This window comes from Chanos chanos, chromosome 16 (genome assembly GCF_902362185.1).
Source record: "Chanos chanos chromosome 16, fChaCha1.1, whole genome shotgun sequence".
Classification (NCBI taxonomy): Eukaryota; Metazoa; Chordata; class Actinopteri; order Gonorynchiformes; family Chanidae; genus Chanos; species Chanos chanos.
This window is the reverse complement of record NC_044510.1, coordinates 14,429,114-14,439,597: the sequence shown is the minus strand read 5'-3', so window position 1 is coordinate 14,439,597 and position 10,484 is coordinate 14,429,114. Positions and strand designations below refer to the sequence as shown.

Genomic DNA, 10,484 nt, shown 5'->3' with positions numbered 1-10,484 from the left:
TCTCTTCTCTCACTTTGTGTCTTTCTTTGATTTTTTTTCCCCATGATTTGGTCATCGAAGACTTTTCAGCACTTTTTTGAAAAGTCCAGTCGAATTTGATCAAAATGTCTGATCTTCTGGTGATGGTGGAGGGGATCTGTGACCTGCACGGATTTCCATAGCTGTGGAAAGAACAGAAGGGACCAGCTAAAAGATTTTTTTTAAAACACATATCTTCTCACAGGGCCGCCACACATGAGTGTGTATCGGTTCTTTGATCACAGTGATTGACTTGGCTGGGTTTTTTTTACCCCCCCATCCCTTCTGTTGGATTTCTTATTTATTTATTTATTAATTTATCATTTTGGATCACAGGCGGTTGGATTATTGAAACTCTATAAAGGGATTGGTGGAAATGTTGGGTCCTCAGGAAGATAAACTATGTGGAATGGTCTCAGCACTGGTGACCTTGTCCCTCGTCTGCTTTGTACAAAGGTAAGAAAGTATTGGTTAAACCGCAGTTTCCAAACGCACAGGTAATTAGTGAGTGTGTCTCTGATTAAACCCCACGTATTGGTCTGGTCCACACCGGTGCTAGGCAGACATCACTGATGATTCACTGATAGGGCTACACACAAAGTAAGCGAATGTTTGCCTCTCTCCAAACGCATACCTTTTTTGGAATAAACACTTGAGATGTGTGTGTGTGTGTGTGTGTGCGTGTGTGTGTGCGTGCGTGTGTGTGTTTATGTGTGTGTGTATGTGTGTGTGTGTGTGTGTGTGTGTGCGCGTGTATCCGCGCGCGCTTGTGTGTGTGTGTGTGTGTGTGTGAGAGAGAGAGAGAGAGAGAGAGAGAGAGGAGAACATGCGCGCGTCCATTGTGATGAGCCCACATTAAGAAGATGAAAAAGTAAAACGGACAGATTGAATTAAATATCGTGTTCACATCATTGTATGTGTATGTTTGTGATAAGTGAGAGTTTTCAGTACGCTCGTCTGTGATCATATAGGGCGTATGTAGAGATACCGTCCGGATACATAGGTTAAGCTAAATCTGCGCTACATGTAAATTCTCACATGTTAGAAATGTAATTTGACGCAATGCCCACGTCTGAATCGAACGGTGTCGACAAATACGTGATCGTTGTCTGGTTTTTCGTCTCTCTCTCTCTTTCTCTCTCTCTATCTTTCATTCCACCCCCACCCAAATCACTATGTCGTGTGTTACAGATTCATCATTTCCAAAGCAGTGAAAATATAACGACGACGCATCTCACTCATTCATGTCTGAGCAACGTACCAAATGTTAAAGTACAAATATCTGTTCACTTGCGTATGAGGACGAGGTTTCAATCAATTGTACATTCAATAATACGCAAGCATTTGATTCCATCCGATTCTTTATATGTACAGCACCTGTGAGCGCATTAGCAGCGCTCAAGTCACCAATGGCAACTGCTGTTACGGGTTCATCACTAGCCTTATCAGTGTTTTTTTTACGGGCGACGATTTCTAGATGATTAAGAACATAAAAGGAGAAAGAAGAGCTATAACGATGTCCAGAAAGCAGCAGGCCAACTCCACATCGTTGTAATCGAACGCTTCTTGTTATTGGATTTGCGGAGCTATGGAATCCCACGGTAATCAAACGGCGCTGGCCCAAAATCGTCTTCCATTTGACGTGTCCATGTTCCGTTATGATTCCAGCGCGCATGACCGGAGCGAGTGGCCTGATTGTAATCAGCCCAACACGCTCAAAATCAATAACGCACACCTGCACGAGCCGTTCATCAAATATGAAACATTTTTATATGCACATGGTCTCATGCTGTCTTAAGTTAAACCACAGACTATGAATTAAGCATTTAAATGGAAACATCTGGATAGCTATAATTACCCTCCTGCTGCGTAGTAAGGCTCTATGTAGTAGACATATGCGCAGATAATGTGTCTGAGGTAATTCAGACTAACGACTAGTGTCAAGATATTTCATTTTGAGAGGATCGTTCAGAAAAACGTCAAATAGAAAACAGGGTACCCAATAGATTCAGCTGCAGATCCTCAGTCCACTAAGTCAAATGGACAGTCATTTAAAATGTGTTCTGATATGAACGTAAAATGTGAACTAAAATCAATACTAAATCATTTATAGAGAAAGAAGGCCCCGTCATTTGTGTCAACGTACGTATGTGAGTGTTAAACATAGAAAGGCAGGTACAAATCCCAGTTAACCCACCAAAATCCATATAGTAGTGTTCCAGAGCTGCTGGAAAAGTTCACTGCACGCGGGGACACAGCAAGCGAACAGTAAGCAAGTCACCGCTCAGGCTGGGAAGTTGTAACAGGAATAGTCCAAGCCATTACGAGAAGATATCGTTGAAATGATAATAATTCTAGGTGTTTTGCGCGTAACATTCACAGAACGTTCCCGAGAACATGAAGTGAATCCATCTGTAACTATGTGAAACATCACCCCTTTGACAGAAATTCCTCTTAACTCAGAAACACCTCCAAAACATTTTACAGAAACCTGAGCAGGCACAGTGATCTATTAAGATCGCACAATGTAGTAGTACCAGAACTGTGGGAACTCTTTTTAAGGCCGTGGAATTGGTTTGTTCTGATCTTTACAAAAAAAAAACAAAACAAAAAAAAACAATCAGCCCCGACGGAGTGAAACATAAATGACCGTTGGTGTTTGTGATCGTTCAGAAGAAAGCTCTAAACACAGATTTCTGCTCTTTCCACAGCACTTCCACCGGAAACACGGGAATATCTGTGGCCAAGACAACTGTAGATAAACTGCTGAAAGGGTACGACATCCGTCTGCGGCCAGATTTTGGAGGTGAGCGCGTTCTCCTCTCTAACTCCTCCGTGAGAGATGCCTGAGATTTGCTCTGTGAGGACAAAGATGCAGCTCTGGACACTACTGATACTAACGCATCTTTCACTTTCCCACCACCGTTCTGGGGTCAGTTTATGTTTGTCTTGCAATAGCTGCATTAGGGCATTGGTGATAGAAGCGCTGAATTTAGATCAGCTTCCTAACAGCACTAAGACGACACAGAGCAAGGGACTCAAAAGACAGCAGCTGTAACTTGTTCCATCCACCTGTCTCGTGCTACATAGCCCTTGTATACAGAGACACTGTGCTGGTGCTTTGATGGAAAGAGGTCTTTGTTGGTGAGTGAAAGCAGGGCCAAGCTGTTGTCTCAGTGGGATAAGATTGTAAAGCAAAGCTGAGGCTGAAACGCTGGAACTGGTTTGAAGTCTGAAATGAGGCAAACACTTTCAGTGGTTTGTAGAAGAGAACACTGCACAAACTTGACAGTGAGACCAAATCAGGCTCAGAGAGAGAGAGAGAGAGAGAGAGAGAGAGAGAGAGAGAAAGATTAGCTGTACAGCATTTCAGAAGGTAACAATCTTATTACGGAACACGTTGAGACACTGCATCAACAACACTGCAACTGTCATTCTCTCTCTCTCTCTTTCTCTGTCTCTCTGTCTATGGGAGGGGGGGAAAAGTTCCGATTATTCTCTGTTAAAAGACCATCTGCCTCTGGACAATAGGTCGTAGATATGTGCCTTTATCTAGTACCGTCGTGTAATCAACGTGTGCGTGTATTTGTTCACAACTCTGAAGGACACTCCAAGTTCTCCTCTAACTCAGCAACAGTAAATTACTCTGTCCCATCCGCACAAACATAAGAGGCTCCGTGGACATTCTGTTTGAAGGACGCTGAGTTTAACGATTCATCACTGGTGCTCCGTCCCCTGATATTACCGTGGGGTTGTAAAAATCTTGTGGGTTGTGCTTTTTTTTTTTTTCTTTTTCTTCACTTTAGCAATTTAGCTCCACCCTCAGCAATTATTCTGCTCTGAAAGGAGAGAGAGAGAGAGAGAGAGAGAGAGAGGGAGAGAGAGAGAGAGAGAGAGAGAGAAAGAGAGGGAGAGAGAGAGGGGGAGAGAGAGAGAGAGAGAGAGAGAGACAGAAAGAGAGAGGGAGAGAGAGGGAGAGGGGAGAGAGAGAGAGAGAGAGAGAGAGAGAGGGATAGAGAGAGAGAGAGAGAGAGAGAGGGAGAGAGAGGGAGGGAGAGAGAATTTTTTTTTTTTTTTTTTTTAAATGCACTACACTCCTTTTGGAGACTGTGTGAAAGGGAGCAGAATCCAACCCCATCCATGAGACGAAAAAAAACCCAAATAAATAAATAAATAACCTGCTAATTCACACCAGATGGACGTTCCTGCTGTTCCACTCTTCAGCCTTGATGAGTCTATCTATCTATCTATCTATCTATCTATCTATCTATCTATCTATCTATCTATCTATCTATCTATCTATCTATCTGTCTATCTATCTATCTATTCATCCAGTGCATATGCTTATAATTAATACCTATTTAAAAGCTAAGAATCCTTTATAAAGATATGAGCTTTTACATAAATGTACCAAAATGTGCAGCTGGCCTGACTAATGGCTGGTTATGACTTTGAGGAATGGACTATTCAAAACAGATCAATTCTATAGACTCCATTAGCCCCACACTCACCTGAGTGCCTTCAGACCACGAAGGTCCGGAGCTAAGCCCCTTTTTCTGTTGCTGGTATAAAACGTTTTTAGGATCCGTCCCAAACTTGACCTAGTCACATGGGCCACGAGCGTTACCCTAGAACCACGGCCTCGGCGAGACCGGCGACAGCTTCTCTCCCGAGCGGATCAAACGGGGCCGGCCGGCGTGGCGTGGGCCGAGTCACTGTGGCCCATCACATCCCTACATCCCCGTCATCAGTCAGAAGAACGTTCACACAAACACTGACCGGCCCAAACCACTCGAGTGCCATGCATTTTAACTGGGACACACTGGCCAGACAGAGAGAGAGAGAGTGACTGAGACACAGAGAGAGAGAGAGAGAGAGAGAGGGAGGGAGAGAGAGGGAGAGAGAGGGAGATAGAGAGAGAGGGAGAGAGAGAGAGAGAGGGAGAGACAGAGGGAGAGGGAGAGAGAGAGAGGGAGAGAGAGAGACAGAGAGAGAGAGATAGGGAGAGAGAGAGAGACAAAGAGAGAGGGAGAGAGGGAGAGAGAGAGGGAGAGAGAGAGAGAGGAAGAGAGAGAGGGAGAGAGAGAGAGAGAGAGAGAGAGAGAGAGAGAGATAGAGAGAGAGGGAGAGAGAGAGAGAGAGAGAGAGAGAGGGAGAGAGAGAGAGACAGAGAGACAGAGAGAGAGAGAGGAGCCTTGGAGATGGGATTGGGATACCAGGCTACCATTAAAACACTAAGCTTCCCACTGGGCATCCTGGGAGAAAGACTGCAGGGATCTGGTTAATGCGTCCATGCGTGTGTGTGTGTGTGCGGGCACGCGTGTATGTATGTGTGTGTGTGTGTGTGTGTGTGCATCTGTGTGTACGTATGTGTGCGCACGTGTGTGTGTGTGTTTGTTTGCCCGTCCACACACCATTCCCCCCCACACACACGCACACACACACACACACACATGCAGGCGCGCACGCACACACACACACACACACACACACATGCAGGCGCACGCACACACACACACACACACACACAAACACAGACACACACACACATGCAGGCGCACACACACACACATACACACACACACAAACACAGACACACACACACAGACACACACACACATGCAGGCGCACACACACAAACACAGACGCACACACACACACACACACACACAGACCATCCATTTGATTGATCTGGATGCCAATCCTGAACTTGACTGGACTCAATCGGTCGTCAGCGGACTCTTCTCTGAGGATTGGCTTCCTCATCATGAAGTGCAGGAGATTACGGCAGCAGGATTGATCTCTTTCAGTTTGCTTTGCTCTGCTGGAAATGAGAGCATTGTCTTGCCTTTCTTTTTCTTTTTCCCTCTCTTTCTTTCGGCTTTTTTCAGAGCCCATAGTCTCTTTTCTAAAGCGACGCGATGAATTTGCCACAGACGACAGTTTCACGACGGCTTTAAATAACACGCAAAAACAAGAGACATCAGAACACGCTGTCAGTCAGAAGTTAATCCTACAGGAATGGCTCAATTAAATTTGCACCACGGATTCAACGGGCTGATCTGCAGGGGAAATATTATTGTTCTGTTGTTGTTGATCTTTGCGTTGACCCTAAAGGCAACTTGACGGTTTTTTTAAAAGAGGAAATTTTGGTACTCCAGGTCATTGTTCCTCTAATTTGCACTTTGCAAGCCAGACGTAATGGAAATGCCAGGGAAAAAAAAAAAACAAAAAAAAGAAAAAAAAATGTTGAGTTGTTTACATTTTCAGATGTGTGCATTGCCCTGACGGTACAGTTCTTTGAAACGCTTGGTTTTTCAGCGAAAAACTTTTTCCACCCCCCCCCCCACCCCCCCACGTCTCTGGCGTTTTTCTCTGTGTGTGCTGTTTTCTGTTTTCTCTGCGAGTGTTGATTGTTTTGCTTGTGCTTTTTGTTCGGAGGACTCTCTGCATTCCTCTGTGCTTTGTGCTTGTCTTTTCACTCTCTCCACGTTTGTGCTGTGCTTTTCTTTATTGGCTTTGGCTCCGACTACTCCACAAACAGCCCCTGGATGCGGCGCTCACTCAGACTAGGGACCTGAGCAAATAGCCTGTGTTCAGTCAGTGTTCAGCGTTCAGTCAGACTAGGGACCTGAGCAAATAGCCGGTGTTCAGTCAGTGTTCAGCGTTCAGTCAGACTGAGATCCTGAGCGAATAGCCGGTGTTCAGTCAGTGTTCAGCGTTCAGTCAGACTAGGGACCTGAGCAAATAGCCTGTGTTCAGTCAGTGTTCGGCGTTCAGTCAGACTGAGGTCCTGAGCGAATAGCCGGTGTTCAGTCAGTGTTCAGTGCTCAGTCAGACCGAGGACCTGAGCAAACAGTCCGTGTTCAGTCAGAATTCGGTGTTCAGTCAGAACGAGGACCTAAGCAGACCGTCCATGTTCAGTCAACGCTCAGTGTTCGGTCAGACTGCGGACCTAAGCAAACATACCGTGTTCTGTGTTCAGTCAGAATTCAGTGTTCAGTCAGACTGAGGACCTGAGCAAAATCCCCTCCAAACCGCCAGAGCGCTCCACTCTGTCCAAACCAGCTGACTGCAGCTGAGGCTGGGGCAGAAAAACCATGATGATGATGATGATGATGATGAAGACGATGATCTATGATGATGATGACTGGAGTGAAATCAAGGGGCGCCACTCATGACGTCGTTAACGTTACTGTCGTAGCAGTCATCTTCATCATCATCATCATCATCATTTCAACTCCATTATAATAATCTTTGCACTGTGAATTTGACTTTTGCTTCTTTGCCATGTTGATAAGCTTTTTCTTCCTTTTGAATATTAACATGGAAGAGACCAACACTGAAGTGGTTATAAACTCTTAAACAAACACTTCACACAGATTTCTTTATATGTCCAATAGTGTTTGAATCATTTTCCTCATGTCTCAAGGTCCCTCTGTTCCCAATGAGATTATTTATTGCCATTAATGCCTTGATTTATAAGGAAATACTGATTAAGGATTAACTACCAGGTCACGAATGGTTAATGAACAGTTTACAAAGGTCTGCAGCTGCTATTTCGGCGTATCATGCGGTGAGATCGTCCTTTTTAAAAGATCTCCCACGCGATGAGTCCATTAACACATTACAGTCTCACTGGTAAAATCTGAAAGGCTGAAGTCAAGTGAACGATGTGATAGGAAAGCATACACTGGATGGTTTGGGTGACCTTCTCTCTTCTGAATGCCAGTCATGTGGGCAGCTCTCTCTGCATACTCACAGGATGTCAGTTTGGAGTCTTGTGATTGGTTAAAGCGTCTAGGACTGTATTAGCATGTCACTTTCTTGACAAAGTAAATCAAATTTGGCTTGGTTCTGATGGTCCGATCGGGGCAGCACAGTTCTTAAACCATGAGACGTTACTTGAAGCTACAACGATTGCGACATTCGGGGGTTGTTTACTGGTGCGCACTGGGTTTTCTAGAACATTCAATGAAGAATCTGACTGGATGCAAAGATCCTCTCTTCTTCTGGCACTTTAAGCACATATGCTACACGCGCATCGACCTTTGCCACATGCTAGTGCGCGTTCGGAAGATCCGTTCCAAAGGGAAAGAACGTCTACCGAGACCCAACACCACACGAGCCAACTGATTTTCATAAGACATCTCTCCGTCTCTCTCACTCTCCCTCTCTCCCTCTCCCTCTCTCTATCTTTCTCTCACTCTCCCTCTCTCTCTCTATCTCTCTCCCTCTCTCTATCTCTCTTTCTCTCTCTCTCTCTCTCTCTCCCTCTCTCTATCTCTCTTTCTCTCTCTCTCTCTCTCTCTCCCTCTCTCTATCTCTCTTTCTCTCTCTCTCTCTCTCTCCCTCTCTCTGTCTCTCTTTCTCTCTCTCTGTGGCCTCATCCTGAGATGCTTTCAACCCCCCCCCCCCCCCCCCCCCCCCCCCCACACACACACACACACACACACACACACACACATGCAAATGAAGCAGTATCCCTCCATTCTCCCTGAGAGGGCTAAAATAATTAGCATCCATGCTCTCCTTATTTACAACCTCAATAATCAGGTCATCCGCCAAAGACCTTGGCCTTTTTTTTTCTTTTTTTTTTTTTTTTTTTATGAGAACGTGGCTTCGAATTTAAAGTCGGGCTTTCAGACAAAAGCGCCAACCCCCTGCGACCCAAGGCTCAGACTCCTGTCCTGTGTCGCTGGAGCCCGTTTATGTCTCCGCCATAAAAAAAAAAAAAAAACACTGAAAGTTTAATTAACGGAATGGAGAGAGGAAAGCGGTTGCCGGGATACGAGGTATGTCACACCCCAGGTGGTGAATCATTGGGACTTCATGTGGCAAAGACACTCTTTTTTTTTTTTTTTTTACCTTTTTTGTTGTTTTGGTTTTTGTTGTTTTGGTTAGAACGGCGGCGCGAGGGAGGCTGACGGGTGAGAGATGCGATATGATCTTTCTTTTCATTTGTTTGTTTGTTTATTTATTTGTTTTACCTGTGAGTAATTGTGCATTGCCCGAGTTTGTTTTCATTTTTATAATGTGAGGACACCTCTTCAGCACCATCTGTCACTGCAGGGGGAGTTTGTGACAGAGAGAGCATGCGGTCAACACTGCAGACCTTAATTCTCACACACACACACACACACACACCACACACACAGACACACGCACACAGATACTCACACATACACACAGACACACACACCACACATACACACACACACACACCACACATACACAAACACACACAGACACTCGCATGCAAGCACACACCACACACACACACCCAGACACTCACATGTAAATGCGAACACGCACACACACACACACAGACACACACACACAGACATATACACACATACAAAGACAGAGAACACGCTGATAACACTCGTGTTCATTTTGCCAGGAGACGGAGTGCAGTTCCTGTCTATCAGCGTGCATCACAGACTGGTTCAGAATGATCTGTCTATCAAAGTGGACCAAAGGGACCAAGATAGCAATCTTAAGTGCACTGTCTTGCTTACCTCTACGTTTTCCACCTGGGCCAATCAGAATCACGCCATTAATGCAAACAGCCACGCCCTCATTTCATTTGACTCGTATTTGGGGTTAAATGAAGTCCCTGGTGGCCTCTAAATTACGGCTGTGTTTGAAGTAACAAGTCTCAAAAGGTTCACGAGCTGTATGAAAGTCGTTAACCTTCATAATGTTGCATGCACCAGTAGCTTATCCCACTTACCAGAAAGCTTGCGTTCACATTGAATTAATAGTAAAATGTTGATCGTGGATTAAACCAAGTTGAACGAGATGATTCAGTTGCACTGTAGAGGCCTGGCTAAGTTGCTAGCTATGTTTAGTGCGGTGAGTTCGCTAACATTCGCTAGCTAGCATAAAGTTCATAAAGGCAACTTTGTTTAGTCCACTGACTCCAACCTGGAATATGACAACAGGCAGAAGAGATAGCATCTACTACGATGAATAACAATGCTGTAAACAACTGTAAACAATGGGAGAATTTATGACAGTTACATTTAAAACTTTTATATTAATATACCACTGAATTGGATCTTGACTCAGAACTGATATCAGTTTTATTGAATTCAGCATCAGATGCTTCAACTCTTTAGCAAAATTATGTTGATTTGGGTTTTTTTTTTTTTAGGAAGCTCCCTATTGCTCTCTTTGACAATCAGAGGAGTAAACACGATACTGGAAAGAAACAAAAAATGTTGTTAGAGGATGCTGTGACGCATTAGCATTTTTGTGACAGTATATTCACTCAGAATAAACAAAATAGGATCCGTCAATATTTTGAGGATTAATCAAAGTCAGACTTTTGGAAATGATCTATTCTTGTGGTGTTAGCGATCATTTCGTCGTTTCCGACAAACAGATCGGGGGTTAGGTTATGCATTCCCCTCTAGTTTAGCCAATACCCATTTCCCAACATCGAGCAATCAAAGGTTCGT

At 44.5% G+C, this 10,484-nt stretch overlaps 1 protein-coding gene across 1 annotated transcript in view; it reads left to right on the top strand.

Moving 5' to 3' along the window:
- Positions 1-394: 394 nt before the first annotated feature.
- Positions 395-10,484, top strand: part of gabrb4 (gamma-aminobutyric acid type A receptor subunit beta4) — a 47,185-nt gene continuing 37,095 nt past the window's right edge. Inside the window, exons 1-2 of the mRNA XM_030793426.1 lie at positions 395-474; positions 2,730-2,824. Coding sequence (XP_030649286.1) covers positions 395-474; positions 2,730-2,824 — 175 coding nt within the window. The remainder of the gene's footprint in view (positions 475-2,729; positions 2,825-10,484) is intronic.